General features: G+C 33.1%; 1 protein-coding gene across 5 annotated transcripts in view; it reads right to left on the reverse strand.

Moving 5' to 3' along the window:
- Positions 1–17588, reverse strand: part of LOC118190059 (tight junction protein 1-like) — a 663736-nt gene that overhangs the window by 54507 nt on the left and 591641 nt on the right. For all 5 annotated transcript variants that reach the window (XM_085816638.1, XM_085816637.1, XM_085816639.1 and 2 more), the window contains 2 exons: positions 5498–5585; positions 5158–5261 (listed from right to left, as the gene is read on the reverse strand). In XM_085816638.1, coding sequence (XP_085672764.1) covers positions 5158–5261; positions 5498–5585 — 192 coding nt within the window. The remainder of the gene's footprint in view (positions 1–5157; positions 5262–5497; positions 5586–17588) is intronic.

Below are 17588 nucleotides of genomic sequence, written 5' to 3' on the forward strand. Positions count from 1 at the left end.
ATGTATTTAATAAAAATAAATGAAACAAAAACATCCACAAGAACTTAATGAAATTTAATACAAAATTTTTAAAGTTTTTTGAAAAACAAAACTTTTATTGAATTTTTGGAAAATAATCTGATATTTTTCTTTGCATTGTCTTTTTTAGCATCAAACTGTTAACAAATTGTTCAATGTCGTCCATTTTGTTATTCATTTCACCATTGGAAAATGTGCGTCTAAATAACTGCGCATACTTTTTATGATGTTCCTTATTTCAGATGACATAGGAACAGGAGCAGCATGATTCATTTCATTTTCGTCGTTAAATGATATTTTTTTTAGCTTTGAACAAACCCCAAAATGTATTTGTCTGCCATAATTGGGGCTCTACACACATTATCATCAACTACTGCAGAGAATTCTTCTGATAATACAGTAGGACAGTCCATTAATACAGAAACTTTCTCAAACATTTCATTAAGTGTCGGCTCAGTGTCAACATCTTCCTTTTCCATTTCTTTTGGCGCCAAAGAATTTGATGCTTTTGAGAATCGTGCATGACGAAAACAATTTTCATTCGTCTTTAGAGTCAGTGAATTCCATACAGAGTGCAACATACAGAGGTTGGACAAAAATATGGAAACACCTTTAAAAAAACATGTTTCTTTGCTTAATATGGTGTAGGAAACCCGTTGGCATCCAAAACAGCTTGCAGTCTTCTCGGAATGAATAAATACAGTTCCTGTATGTTTGCCAAGGGAATATTATACCATTCTTCCTGCAAAACGGTGGCAAGTTCAGATAACGATGTTGGCGGTGGATAACGAGAACGTCGTTCCAATGTAGACCACAAAGGTTCGACAATATTCAGGTCTGGTGACTGTGGTGACCAGGAGAGATAGGACAACTCATCCTCGTGTTCAGAAAACCAGTCCTGGACAATGTGAGCTGTGTGAACAGGGGCTTTGTCGTCTTGGAAGACACCATCACCATCGGAGAACAAAGTTTGTACCAAAATGTTCACATAAGTCTTGGCAGTCATGTGCCTTGACACAGTTATCATGGGGCTAGCAGAGAACCACGATATGGCTGACAAACCATAACAGAACCCCTCAGTCTGTATTATAGGCTTGAGATGGCGTTCTCCAGACGTAAACTCGGCCAGAAGTTGGAAACAATGTGAAAGAAGACTCGTCAGACCATATTACTCGCTTCCACTGCTCTATAGTCCAGGCTTTATGACTTAAACACCACCTTTTCCTGTTACGGGCATTAGCATCACTGATGAGTGGCTTCTCAATTGCAGCACGGCCAGCAATTCCCTGTTTATGAAGCTCCCTTCTAATTGTTTTGGTACTCACAGGGTTCGGTAACACAACATTCATTTCAGCAGTAACTTTTGCAGCTGTGGTCTTCTTATTTTTCGTCACAATTGCCCTTAATGATCGTCTGTCACGATCACTCAGGACGCACTTTCGTCCGCGCTGTGATTTAGCAGATGATGTTTTTCCGCTTTTCAAATATGCGGAATAAATCTTCGATATAGTACCTCTTGAAACACTAAACACCTCGGCTACCTTGCTTACGGAAGCACCTACCATACGTGCTCCAACAATTTGCCCACGTTCGAAGTCTGTTAACTCTGACATAATGCAATGACAACCTCACATAACAGTACTCCGACAACAACTGAACTGTTTAGCACATTTACGAAGTTGTATAGGTGGCGTCAGTAGTCAAAAACGCCAGCGCCACCTATATATTTCATTAAAATCAATCTTTCTTTTCAAACATGCATTTCACAAGGTGTTTCCATATTTTTGTCCATCCACTGTATAAACCAAACTCACTGATTTTTACTCACACTGCGATGTACTCGTCACCGAATTCCAAAGCCAACTAATGAGAGATGAGATGTTTGTGTGGCGTTTGTAGGGGTGGAAGGTGCAAGTAGCTTAGATTAACAGAACTGGCTCGTGTCGTATGCTATTCCGAGGGTACTTCAAAGCCAAGCTAGCCTCCTTTCTACGAAACATGTGAAACACCTCTCTTTCATTTCACACCCCGCTTAAATCCGTGGCCTTCGAGAAGGTCACGTTAAATCTCGCCTACGAGGCCGGTATTTTCCGTATTCCATTCCCAGAAAGGATATCTTTTCGTGCTAAGCGATTTTTATTCCGAGAGAGAACGAAGAGAAACAAAATACATGAAAATATATAGTAATTTGTCGGGACCGTTGTATTATTTCGTGTTAACCGATATTTAGTCTTAAGCGTTTTAAGCGTTAAGTAATTACTGATGTACAGTGAACGTATTTCACTGTACATCAGTAATTGCTAATTTTTAAATTAAATTATTGTTAGCAACCATGCACATTTTTATTACTATGAGTTTCCTTTAACTGTAGAATGACTACACATCGGTGAGTCAATCACGATAATTTGCAGTTACAGTGGGTATATACACATTTTTAAAAGCATTTGGGGGAAGTATAATTAATGTACGTCAGGGGGCTTCGCAAAAATACGTTGAAAAGGTTATATGCAATAACCGTATCAGTCTTCATTTTTTCGAGAATTGCATTGGTACTTTTTAAAGTATGACTTGTTTTATCTTGATGAATTTTCAATCTTTGAAAGTCACTGAGATAAAAAAATGAAATTCTTTCTGTAAAACTTTCTGTTGATAATATATTTAGTTGATTTTTAAATTTTCCCCCATTCTTGTTATTTTTAATTTCCTGTTGTAAGGGAATCCAACGGCAATCATACACACTTTACCGAAACTTTCTTTGCATTGACGGACCCAGGTTGATACATTTTTTAATTTCTCTTTCGATGACAAATAGACCTTTTTGTTTTGTTGCAATCATTTAGGTAAAGTCATAAACAGTCAAAATATATTTCCATTTATCTCCTAAATAGTTTTCATACAGGGTTTTACAAATTGTTCAGCGTTGAGCCACATGCCTCGGCAAAAGCTAGTGAACAAACATTATGTGTTTTAACTTTCTTAAAGTTGTAAATCTTGGTTTATTATTTTAGTTACTGTTACAACAGATGTATTTAAAAACTTTTCAATTGATTTCTGTGTCAGCGGTTTTATTATTATTATTATTATTATTATTATTATTTTTTTTTTTTTTTTTTTTTTTTTCTCTTGTTACCAACGATTTAACTTTAGAAATGTTAGGAACAGTACGTACTTTTTTCGGATATATGTTTGGAGTTTTCTTTTCATGTAGAAGTAATAAGTGGCGGTTTTGCTTTTTCTGAGCAATAATCTTGTTTATTTTGCATCTAGAAACTTTAATACCATGTAATTCACAGGAATTTTTAATTATGGAATATGAATATTTCTCTTCGGAAGCGCAAAAACACATCTTTCAACATACAGCTTGTTAACATACTACATTTTAAAAAAAAATTAATTTAAAAGTAGCAGACGACATTTCTTATTTCAAATAACAGGCTGTTACCAAAAATTTGCATTCCAAAACATATGCTTTTTAAAAATTCTTTATCAAAATTATGTGTAAACCCCTTTTGTATATACATCTGAGTTTGCTTTAGTTGAATATGACAAAGCACTTGAGGGTTATCTGCCTAAGGGAAGGGATGCTTTCGCAGAGGACTTTCTAAGAATTATTAAAAATTGACTCGTATCCAAGTTACACATGGGAAAAACCATGAAAACGCTATGCAGTCAGCCGTTTCGCCTGGAATTAAACCCAAATGGAACTACCAGTGGTCAGCGACTTTACCACTTGACCACTGGGTCCTATATATATATATATATATATATATATGGGAGTCAAATTAGAAAATGTTTCAAAAGTATTATCACAGAATATCATGATGCCTTATTTTAGGTTTGTTAGGCTGCTATCACACGTCGGTTTGTTTCGGAAGAACAACTGTTTGGAACAATTTTTCTGCTTTGTCACAACAGCCAATCACCATAGATCGCTTTGGGGTTAACACAGGGAAAACTGGTTCCCCATTACAAACCAGCTGACAGCTGATTGGTTTGAAAACGAGAAACTTGCAATTTTTTTTGAAAGGAAGGAAAAAATCGCACGTCTTTCTTTCAATAGTAAACCAGACAGAAAATTTGTCCGAAATAGTTGTTCGTGTCTTGCCGTGTGATATGGGCCTTAGAAGACGCCTTACAAACACACGTGTGATATAGGCCTTACAAACACACCGTGTGATATGGGCCTTACAAACGCCGTGTGATATGGGCCTTAGAAGCACACCAACTGTGCCATTTAGACTTTTTATTATTTCTACAGGTGTTCGGGATTGAAAGCATCAAAATTCATGCTATTTTAGCCTTTGTTTCTATTTTTTTCCTCTTCGCTATAGTTGGTGGGCAGATGTTTGGGGAGGCAGGTACTCAAAGAAAGAGGCTGGGCGAAATAACAAGTGCTTTTACTCATGTTATTATTTCAAAAAAAAAAAAAAAAAATCATGTTTACTATATCAACACCAATGACGTTAATGTTTTATTTAAATAGTGTAACAGTATTAGAGCTCATAGTTTAAATGGTACAACGTCCTTGTGACATCACTTTATTACATACATACCTAATACTCACGTGCTATCGCCCTTCGATTTAGTCGACCCCTGAATGGAAAGGCTGAAACGAGAGTACCTCTTACCTACCTTAAATAAAAGACTGAAATGGGACGATTTTCATAAAAAATTCTTGGAATGCTTGAAGTGGGACACAACGAAGAATATAGACGTTATTATCGCAATAGGTGGCACCTCCTAATGAGCCTTTGCCCCCCCCCCCAGAATGTGAAGAGTAACAATACTTAAAAAACAAACAAAATAAAGGTTATAGCTTTCTTGATGGTATTTGTATCATATGTTTATAATCACCATTCATTTTCTTTTCTCCACCAAAATTGACATGTCACTGACAAAAAATTCATATATATGCATATCAAGTTATTTCGCATCAGATTTTTCAATATGCAGTAAACTACTTCTGTAATTCACGAAATGTAAATTTAGTAAAGAATAAAATTTATTCAACTGAACATTATGAAATTAAATATATAAATAAGTAAAAAAGAACATAGAGACTGGTGGGATATATCTAGGAAATGTTTCGCTAAGAAAAATGTAAAAGTTTTATAAAAAATCAAATGGAACGTAAAATACCTTTGTTATGATATCCCCTTCTTGAATAGATTCATCTTTTGCTAAAAGCGACCTGTTTGTTATTTCTTTTATGTATATCCAACAGCCAAGAACAATTCCAAAATCTGGGAAAAGAAAATATTTGAAGTGTTGATAACAGTCCTTAGCATAACAGATACATACAGTTACTTTTCGAAAAGATATAAGAAATTATGTTCATGGGAAAATGATAATTCGTCTGCTGAATGCAAATGAACAGTTTTGAAAAATGTGTTAAGGAAAATAAGTTAAAGTTTCAGAATTAAGGAATATTCTTATTTTAAATACGCCGTACGTCATGCAAAGATAATAAATTTATTACCATCTTTCTTTTTGCTTTTAGTCAATGTAACTTTTAATGTTTGAGGACCATTTGTGTTCGGTGGTAAGACTACTCTTCGTTTGATTACCTAAAAGGAAAGAAAATATTTTTGATTAGTATTATTAGGTAAATAAATTCAAATCTTTCTTGGAGTAAACAAAAACTAATGAACTACTTGTCAAAAAGAAAAAGGGGAAAAATTCAACAATCTAAAAACGTGGAACGTAACGCCTCTTGATATACAAATACTCCAAATACAACTAAGCACGTCATTGAACATGCACAGCACAAACGTTCTTTGACAGGTTAAATATAGATACTTCCAAAACTGTCATACTTTTAAAGAAAAATCCAGTACTTTGCACCTGCTCTGTGTCACATACTTTCATAAAGTTTTTATTGGGAGCTAATATCATCATCATGCAAATTCAAGGTGAATTGCATGCATCCTTCCTGAAGCTGCAGTTTTAATGATTAACTCATATTATACTCACTTAATTTAATTTATAGCTGCATTTTATGTAATATTTTATTAAATTTTCGATACACAAAATAATAACATCTTGGTTAAAGTATAATAATAAAGCAGTAACAATGCCTTATGTAAAACGAGCTTTTTACTGAGTTATTTTTAAGTACTGTATACATTAATGCTTTTTCCTACAATTAAGAGATTAAAACAGCCTAGTCAACGGCATTTCATAATGAGTTAAATATTACAATAAAAAATATCAAAGGAAATAATAAAATATCATAGTTTGTTATTATTTATTTATTTATCTATTTTTATTTTAGGGCAAAGGAATTGTAGCTGTTAATAACGATGCAATAAATCAATTCAGAAAAGAATATGTCATTAAAAATAATTTAATCACCATAACGTTTGCTTTAAAAAAATCAGCGTTGCCATGACGAAATAAATAACTTATATTGCGCTTTTAAAAGTATTTTTTTCTGTATTTGAGACCTCATCAACGTACACGTCAATGAAAGAGATTAGCATTATTTTATTATCTAATGTAAATTTGTAATTTCACAACGGTATTATTAAGTAAGACGTTGATTTTTACAAAGAACACTACCATATACAGGTAACATCATTAATTATACTTGACTGACATTAAGAAAGGTTCTTAATTAGGCGTTTCTCGCAACTTTTGACTGCATAATCAATCTGAACATTTCGCACAGCAATGATTAATCATCAAACAAAATGCACTTAAATTAGCTGAACATGCAAAACTTTTAAAAAAGGAGAACCATAATATTACCGGATTTCTCATATTAGTTAATACAATAAATGCAGATATATTTTAACTAGCGATGGTAACAAATGCTGTTAAATTTTAAATAGTAATGAGTATTTTATTAAAAATTATGACGATATTTTATTATAATGAATACTTCCGCACTTTATATTGAGAAGAAAAATTCAGAAGAAAAGTGACTCAAATTCTAAAACACATTGCATACAGACCTTTAAAAAAAAAAAAAAAAAAAAACTGAAATGTTTCAGATTTTAAATTACGTCCAAAGGGGCGTTTTTTAACATTTTGTGTGTTACCTTTCTTTATTAAATATCATGTTCCTCGCACTTAAACCATAAGATCCAGTGCAACAGCAATATCGCAAAATAGTTTTAAAACGAGCATATCTTTAGAATTTCCGATACAGAGACTCATTGTTGTTGCTCACAACGTTGCCATTGCTCGCTTTGAAATCCTTGAGTTTGTTAATCAAAAATTCGTCAAAGTTTTAAAAAATAGGAAATCGATCATAAAACAAATTTCAAATTTCAAATTTGGTCTTCCACATGCTCATATTCGTTGGAGGATTACGTTATTCAAAATTCGATGACTCTATGTACCGTTGTTTTATCACAATACGAGAAATATACATACATTTATGCAGATTTTTCATTATTTAATTTCTTCAAATATAATGCAGGACTCTAACATTTTGTGGCAACAGTTTGAAAAGTGAGCCGACATTTATGAGTCCGACGCAAAATGCCAAAACGAAACTAATAGTCCTTCGGGATTCAAATCCCTTCGGACTAAAAAAAAAAAAAAAAAAAAAAAAAAAAAAAGCTATATAATGAAGGATTAAATACACACAGTAATGCGACTTTTGGAGGGGGTGGAGCTGATTAGAGTCAATCCGAGATATACATTGCATATAGAAAGAATAAAGTGATTAAGCATCCCATAAAACGCAGGCTCCCATCTGCACCATCTTTACAGCGAAAAAAAATTCCAGCGCGCCCTCTTCCATTATAGTTAATTATGCTACATATATTGTTGCATATTATCTATACTTATTTTATCTGTCTATCTACCAAGAATCACATAGTAGACATTTATTAAAAGGACCATCAAATCTAGTAAAAAACTGCATATTAAAAATTAAAAAATAAATACATAATAAGAACCCCCCCAAAAAAAAATAATGAGATTGTTAAGAATGATGGAATTTTAAGTTTGTTAATGCGCGGTTCAAATTTCGTTAACATCAGTAACATATTACCAGCCGCCCAGCGGGTATAGTGATTAGCGTCGCTGACTGCCGTGCCCGGGTTCGAATCCCGGAGAAGGCATGGATGCATGTAAATGCATAGTGTCGATGCGAGCTGAAAGCTCTCTCGTGTGGTTAGTTGGAAGAGGATAGAGGTGGGAGACCCTCGGACCCGTCCTCCTGGGGTACTCTCCATCAAAATTGGGGTCGAAACTGTGCTAAATCGCACTGTCACGTGAATGGTGCTCAAGGCTTGCCAACGGCAGGCGTATTCTAGCGCTTCTTGCCACGAGGAATTTATTTGGCTTAGGCTGACTACGTCAGACAAGGGAGCATAAACAGCAATAACAATTTGATGATTCTGCTGTATGTGCATTTGCGATTTAAAACTCAACTCGGTACACTCATGTTTAAAATATACCGCAATCCCTCCGTAAAATCAGCATGAAAAACGTCTTAGTAATAAGTAACTAAGTGTTAGCAATTTTCCAGGAACTAATGATAATATGAGAAAGTGGCTGTATTCATCTCTAACTAGATTTCATTTCAATAGTTTTCTCACAGAAAAAGCAATGACGTTTTTTGTTTTAATTAAATTTAACTCATCAATTGCAGTTGTAAACTGACTTCATTGAATATTTTATTTTAAACAGGTTGTCAAATAAGCGATGTCATTTTTGGATGTAGTCAAGTTTTCATCTCCGTTTTCAAGTCTGGAAAAACGATTCAGGCAAATAACTTTTGACAGCCAACGAACTTTTTCCGAAGAGGAAGCGATTGTGAACTTCATTATTTTCAGTACAAAGTTCGCCAAATAATCTGTTATGCAATGAATTGCTTCTAATCTTATTGACTGCTCTAAATACAATGAAACGACGTAAACAGGCATAAATTCAATTTTCCTTTCTTTCTTTTTCCCTCCCCTCCCTTCTTTTTTCCTTTTTTGCAACCAAACGATGAATTGATGATGAATAACACACTGCACAGCAAGTAGATGTGATATTGATTGTTTCAAATGCGCTATGAAACCCTTATGATTGTCGGAGGACTATCAGTAGCGGCTGACAAAAATTAATGACATGATAAAATGATATTTCAAAGTATTTAGCCATTTCATCTATTTTTCTTTACATCCAGAGGAATTCTTCTGATGACATCTGAAGGTTTCTTACGTTTTCATTACTTCTTATGTTACTTAATATTATAGGTGGCTGTTTTAAATACTTTCTTTCCAGCCTTTGAAAGTAGGATAAAGCTTTGTCTTTTTTTATCAGCATGCATTTTCAAATACTCTTGCAGCTAAGATGGCTTCATTTGAGAAAACGTATTAGCAAATTAAATACATAGGTGCCACCCAACTGATATAGTGCTTAAAGCGTTGGCTGACTGCCGTGACGAAGGGCCCGGGTTCGAATCCCGGAGAAGGAATGGATGTTTGTAAATGTACAGTGTCCGTGTAGCATGGGGGCGCTCTAAATATTTGGCGAGCCGAAAGTCGGTGGTAAGAGAAGAGGGGTGGGTTTCACCTGTAATGTGCTCAAGACTGTTGCCAACGGCAGGCGCAATCTTGCGTTCCTAGCCCCAAAGAATTTGGTGGGCTTGGGCTGACTATAGACAAGACAAGTGAACATTAGTCAACAAACACACAGCGAATGACTGGTTTGTAGAAAAATGCATAAATCCATATTTCAAACACTGTACTGCCAGCATTTCTTCTTAGATTCAAATATTATGTAATATAAAATTTGTCTCGGTTTGAATAAACTATACTATAGATTTATAAATAGTTATAAAAATAATGGCTATATTGACTTATATCACTTTCATTCACGAATATGGATTATTGGCAAAGTACACAAAAATCATAAGACAATCCTAGAGCAATCGCTGTTTTTATAGATTTGATTTCGTGCACGCATCAAATTGTTTGTCTTTGCTTATTTGCGATGTAGGTGCACTTGCTCGGTAAACAACTCATCCCAAGCTCCCATATTTTTGTCGAAACATACTTGAGAGTAACTCGTATCTTTGCTTACCCTTGCTGAGACATGTCACCCACAATACAAAACCGAATTAGGTATACGTAATGCTAAATTAAATCTTTTAATACTTATTTACGCAATAACAATAAGATAAAAATTTAGATAGCTTCATAAAATATTTGTTCATGAAAACTGTAAGTAATTTCAAAGCATTTTATTATACTAATTTCCTAAACATATAGATATGACACGGTCGCCACTCTTGAGTGTCTTAACCATGGAGGTAGGAAGTAAGACGGAGTCGCCCTAAACAAGTTTCTCCCGTACCCTGCTCTGAAGCACCGGCGATCCCTACGTGGTGACCAAAACATTGGGTCATTTACCATTGAGTTCAATGGGATTTGACGTGTTAGGATGTAAATATTTTGTAATTACGTCGTAAATATACATATAAATGTATATATTTTCTTTTTCTACAACACTTCACAGTCCTAAGTATTTGAAAACAATATATTTTTAAACAACATTTCATTCTGAACGGAATTAAATGCTATGCTTTTCACAGGACAGTTTTCTCAGAATGGTTTAATTTGAATGAAATATTTTCTCAAGTTTTCGTTAATTACATTAAAAAAAAATTAAGGTAATTCGATTTTATTCGGTTAAGGTACAAAAATTAAGATCAAAGTTTATTGTATTATTAATATTAAAATTATGCATTATTTCTTTTCTATTTATAGAGCTTCTTCCTAAAACACTTTCTTAAATATGACATGATTTTTTGGCTTCTGAGGCATCTTTTAAATCGAAAAATGTAAGTCAATTTATAATTAATCCTCTATTCGGTTCATTTTCAATTAGAGAATTATTAGGAATTAGCGAAATACTTTAAATAGTACTTAACTTTCTCTGAACATTTCTGAAAGGGAATAAAATAAGGATTTTTTTAAGGTATTATTGAAAACTTGTAACTGAGTTATTATAAAATGTAAGGGGAATAATTCTTTTAATTATACTTATCAGATTTTTTTTTACCCTTCATTTCAACAATACATATTCCAAAACTCTTTATTACATTCTTAAGTGCGCATCTCATAGCATTTGCTTTACAATACCTTTTAACAGATTGCTTTCCAATACGAACAATTCTTGCTTAAGTAGTTTTATAACGCATTTGTCAACAGGATTTCAATTTATGTTTACAATTCAATATTAAGGTTATTATATATTTAGATAATATTTATAATCATTATAAATTAGATACATTTAATAATTAGATTTCTTCACAGTACTTTCACAGTTGTTTATAAGTGAATAAATTCTTCATTTCAAATACATTTATAAATAATAAAATGACCTGCCCAAATTATTATTAACCCAAATTAACCCAAATAAGTAAAACGTGTAAGCCCAAAGTGATTATTTTTCAGATATATAAAATTAAAACGATGAGTTTAAAATGGGCAGCAGTAAAGCCTCTCCTCTAAAAAATTTTAAAAGGTAAATAATATATGGATGTGAAAAAAATTTGTTTTATTTAAAACATTTTGCGTTTGGAAAATAAAATAAAAGTAGCGAATACTCTATAAAGGGTATCGAAAGACGTATACAATTTTAAATGTACCGTAAGGTATTTTTCATTCTTTAAGCATAACATTTTTCTTAAAATCTATATTTTTGTAGTGCAACAGCTTATAATTTTATAAAACAAATTCATAATCAAAATCGCTGTTGTTAGTTATCGAAAAATAACCAAGATGTGATTTTTGCGTAAATGTCATTAAACTATACAAATTGCTATTATCAATCACACTATGAATGTTTCTTTCATGCGAAAGTGTCCCTTTTTCGATTTCTACGGAACTGTCGTGTGTCGAAATACTATCAGAATCTTGTCAAGCGAGCTTCTGAAAGTAAACAAAGAACACCCCATCTGGTGACCCAAGCTTCAAAGCAGTGCTTCACTTCTAGCGCCGGTTGGCTCCTCCTTCCTTTCCTACCTCCATGGTCTTAATACCTCCATTTGCCCCATCCGCCACCCGGTATCGACCCCATGGAAGGCTCCAGCGTCGGGTAGAGTTTGTCTCCATTTCCAAAAGCTTCCACTAAATCACTATTTTGGTTAATAAGAAATTGTATAATTTCTTCGTGTAATTCAAAAATTGTAATCTCGATCTGAAAGTGACTGATGGGCCGAATTTTTTTTTCCCACAAAATGAGTGGGGATTCAATTTTGAATTTCATTTTTTAAACATTTATCAAAATGCACATAAAGAATAAAACTGCAAAGGGAGGAAATTCAAATTTATATTTATTTTCTATCAAAATGATTACATTTGTTTACTGCAGAAATTTATGTTGGTTACACTTTGCCATTCAAACGCACTGACATCTAAATATTAAGTTTTTCGCCTGAAATTCATTTCATATAGTAGAAATATATTGAACTAACCTCTAAATAACTTATTTAAACTAAAAATAAATAAATCATGAAAACTTTCAAAACTTAAGAATAAATAACGACACATTCTTTTTTTTTTTATTTATTAATTTTACTTCTACAAATACTAGGGAAAACTTAAGTTTGTGCATAAATAATTATAAATTTCATTTCTTACTGTTGATACTTGATGGCGTTTCAATTCTTGAAGTTTGTAGCCCTGGATTAAAATTACTAGAAACGTTCTTTTCTCACACTTATTAAGTTTCAACTGCGAAAATTTTTGTACTGCCTTGTAGGGTTTATATTTATTTTAACTAACATTTATTTTAAGCTATCTTTCCTGTCAAGCCTTTACTTTCCCCTGGAATTGCCAATGCCAGAGTATGTAAATTTTAGTAGAACGCGCAGAGTATGTAAATTTTAGCAGAAGTATTTTGAGTTAGATAGAAGGGAAACGAAGTTGTAGGTGTGCTTTCTTGATTCACGAGCGTGAAGGTTGCTAGGTAGAAATTTAAGAACCGCGCGTTTCGACCTGTGAAAGTTTGCTGAAATCTCAGCTGTATCTTAGAACGCGGTTAAGTTAGTCACGTTTATAGAGCCTCGTAGGTAGTGACTTGTTATTTATTCATACTGTTATTTATTTTTAGTTGTACTTTCTGATTTCTATTTAACCGCCGGGTCGGCGTAGTTTGTGAGCGTCAAGTGAACGCATCTCTAACTTCTAAAGTGGAATAAAAAGGGAGTTAAACCCTTCTTAAGAGTTTGTGTAATTTTCAGTTCATAGCAGTCACTACTACGGTTGCGGGCAAGTTGGAGCCACGCAACATCACAGCCTAACAAAGCGATTATTCTTATTGTAAAATTTCTTAACTGAGGATATGTATCTTTTAACAGATACGAACAAAAGCTAATCAAACCAGCATCTTCATACCTCTGAATAAGATTTATGTCATGCTGTAAATAATTAGTTCCATTTGTAGATTGAGTTTCTCACATTCCTTTTTAATGGTGATAAAAATAATATAAAATCGGGCTTCAAATCATTAAAATCTTTTTTCAGATTCTTGTCGTAGCAATGTCGTAATATTTTTCTTGCATTTCTTGAAATTTTTCATTTGAAATGATAGGGCAAGATTTAAGATATAGGAAATGTAGAAAAGCTTCTGATTCTAATTTTCTGTTTTTTTTTTTTCCCCCATGACTGCATTTTAATTACAAAAGCAATAAGAGAATAAAAGTTTATTCTTTTCTCGCAGTTCTTTACAGAGAATGCCTAAATGATCGCTTAAATGGGAACGAGAAATGCTAAATTACAGCCATGTTGCCACATCCAAGTATACATAGAAGACACCTATTGCCTAGGTAGATGAGATCCTCTGATTACACACATAACATAAGTAACTACACAGTACATCACATCAGATATTAAAAGTCACCTGATGCATAGGTGAATGACATCTTCTAACCGTACACAGTTCCATAAGCAATCAAAGAACATATGTCAACACACAGGTTACTGACCGTTGCTTAGGTTGACAAACAAACAGTAAGGTACTTTTGATTTAATGCATCCAAGGCATCAGTGTTTTTCGCTATCTAAATAAGATAAATTTTAATAACCGAGCAAGGAATTAAATTGTAAACCAGCTCTTATTTATTTTAATTTTGCTCAGAAAAGGTACACACTTATTCAAAGAAAATCTGAGAAATTCATTCAACCATTAAGCAGAGCAATCTTGAATATCTTAACATCTTACAGGTTATATATAGTTATGACGGTTCTTCAGATAAAACAATTTATTCGAAAAATTACAAGATACGTCAGTTCTTCGTATGCTAATTCTGCTGCATAATTCTGGAAGGCTAGAATACCACTGTTATGAAAAAGTTTTCTTGTAGAATTTACATGCCTAATGAATTAATGATAAATGATCAACTAAAAACCGAGATCCAATTCCATCCCCTCTAAGTCCCCCCTTTTTTAATACACATAAAAACTGAAGTAAAATTAAAATTCTAGGAACGGATCGGGTATAAAATTCACTTTCCTTAACACTTTTGGCAAATTATCATGTCTTTATAGAGATACTAATTTATTCACACTATAGGTTCATGTGTGTACAATATTTTTCGCGAACAAAATTGCACCTTTTAACTTTTAGTGTTATGCAGATGAAATAAATAATTTGAAACAGTAATTTTACAGTAACAGTAAGTTTACAGTAACAGTTAATACTGCGATGACTTACAGGAAAAACGCAAAAATAACACAAAAAATATATATAACTTGTAGGGTTTATATTTATTTTAACTAACATTTATTTTAAGTTTAAACTATCTTTCCTGTCAAGCCTTACTTTCCCCTGGAACTGCCAATGCCATAATATGTAAATTTGAGTAGAACGCGCAAGGATTCAAATTATCAGCGGAAGTATTATCATTTAAATATAGGAAGGAAACGAGTTCGGTGTGTGATATTCTTACTTCACGAGCGCGGAGGTAGTTAGCGAGAAATTGAAGAACCCCGCGTTTCGGCCTATGTGCTTGGCGGGAAGTAGTGTTAATCGTTCAAGTGAGCTTCAAGTCTGCTGAATTAGCAGCGGTATTGTAAAACGCGGTGAGTTAGTTATTTTAGAGAGCCTCGTAGTTAGAGTCTTGTCTTTAATTTCTTTTCGGGTTATTATTTTTATTTGACCGCCGAGTTGGCGCAGTCTGTGAGCGTCAAGAGCACGCAATTGTAATTTTTACGTTGAATAAAAAGGGACTTAAACCCTTCACAAGACTCTGTATTTTATCCAGTTTTCACAGTCACCTCTTGGTTGCGTGCAAGTTGGAGGCGCGCAACGTTACAAACTGAATAAAAATTATATCGTACATCTTTAGATGAAATTTACATTTATAAATCAATCATATTCTTGGACATGTATTATTCAACATCATTATTTCACACTGAGTCAATTTAATTGGACGCTGTTTTTTATACATCACACTGGGCGCACAGAGATTTTCTTCGTGATACAGCAGATTTAAAAAAAAAAAAAAAAATCATTCGGCCTCGAAATTGTTTATCACCATTGACAAGCAACAGAGGACAACTTCATGTAAGATAAAAAGAAACTTTACGCAAAAGTCTTCCCATCGTATTCCAGAAATTCGGCCCCCCAAAAGTATGTATTATTTATTATATATAATTATAATTACTCAAATCTCAGACTAAAGCAATTCAATTAAAGTTATTCAAAGATCTATCTCCTAGAATGTATTTGGAATAGGATTACTTTGTCGAGTATTTTTGCAGTTCTACTGTAAAGTAGCATAAAATTTATTTAAATATAATAAAAAATATCAAACAATTAAAATACAAGAATGAAAAATTCTGTATCCCGGATTTATTCAACATTCACGGGAAAAATTAAAATTCAGAAATCTTCGGAAATCTCCTAAAATTCGGGAAAATATTCGGGATATTTAAGCCGCGATAAGGTTATGACCCGACATACAAGTTACAACATGGAACGTTCTCGGATTATAAATCTTACGAAATATGTTTCTGGAAAATAAAGAAAAATTCATTTTCAAATTCTCGCGTAAAATGCCAATAAAATCCAGGACTCGTTACGCCGTTCGGAAAATCATTTCTTTAGTTACAAAACTACTAGACACATCAATTAAAAATCATTAAGAAACAACTGCAATATCTCAGACATATGGTAAGTTGGACATGCCAATAAAATAATCTCATCTTGATTAATATGCGAATCTATGGAATCTCATTCTAACCCTTCAATCTTTTTTAAAAATTGCTCTCGCTGGCATGGCAGCACAAATTTTCCCAGTGTTTTAACTTGATTAAAAAAAAAAAACCCAGAGATAAAAATCAAACTTATGCTCTTGAGGGGGAGTAATTCAGAAATAATTGCAGTCACATATAAATAAAACAGAAAAACAAAGAATTATATTATTTAACAACGAATATTAAACATCTTACACAATACAATCAAAACTAATTTGCTTTGAGGCTCTAAAGATTTTTTTCTAACTAAACTATCAAAAAGCAAACGCGAATTTTGAAGATACCTTTTCTGTATTCCATTCCGCAAACATCTTTAAACTTGAAATTGTAAAAATCACTTTCTGGCTTTTATCACCATCATGGCCAGCGCACAATCATAATAAAAAATGGCATGATGGCTTTATGCAGACTATACATATAGCTTGATAGGCAGGAAAGTGATTTTATTGCTGTTGCCGTCGGCATTAAAAATAATGCGTTTTATAAAGGTTACAGTCTTAACAGAAATTGATGGGCGGAAATGCTGCCCAGGCAGAGATTCTTGGACAATAAAGTCGGGTTAGGTTTTATGTTTCTCGCCTAGGGGATAGAGATTAGAGAACTTTCAATAAATCCCGGTTTTAGGACTCCCAACTCAAGAATTCAGCGGCAACAAAAATCCCTCAAGAACGACGTGCTATATTTTATAGAAGCAACACATGCTTCTTAGTAATGAATTCTTTAAATTTTCATAAAGTACATTGGTTGTATTCCTTATCTTTTGAAATGATGTCCCAATGCAATGAAATTGTCTCCGAAATTGCGCCTGAAGACGAAAATATTTATGTTTTAAGCTACATTTTATATACTTGAAAGCTTTAAATAAAAATCTCTTGAAAATAGGCTATATAAATTTGCAATTTTTGTCTAGTAGGCGTTCAGAGATAAGAATTCTATAAATATTATAATTTAATTATTACAGAAGCAGACGGAAACTGTGAAGGCATCAAATACAACATTCTTTCTCTCTTAAAAAATATATATAGTTTGAAAACACAATGAATTTTTTGGTTGTTGTTGTCTCATAACGAGGGATTATGATAAACATGCGACATCACTAATGCATCTTTTACATTGCAATCGTACGTTGTATGATAAATAGTATTAGTTTATTAATAATATTTCGATACTTCTTTCATTGCAAGAAGATTACTGAGTAGCTTCAATGCAGCGGTTTCCCTGTCTGTATAAATCACTATCGTATTGAATAAATATCACTATCGTACCATATTTTTATAAATATTGTTAAGTTTTTCTTTCTTCTGACACCAGTTCGTTACGTTATATCCTTCCTTCACGTTCGTACGGGGTTCGTAGATT

The sequence above is a fragment of the Stegodyphus dumicola genome, chromosome 5 (assembly GCF_044657685.1).
Source record: "Stegodyphus dumicola isolate Sdum_Otavi_A_Nest chromosome 5, ASM4465768v1".
Lineage (NCBI taxonomy): Eukaryota > Metazoa > Arthropoda > Arachnida > Araneae > Eresidae > Stegodyphus > Stegodyphus dumicola.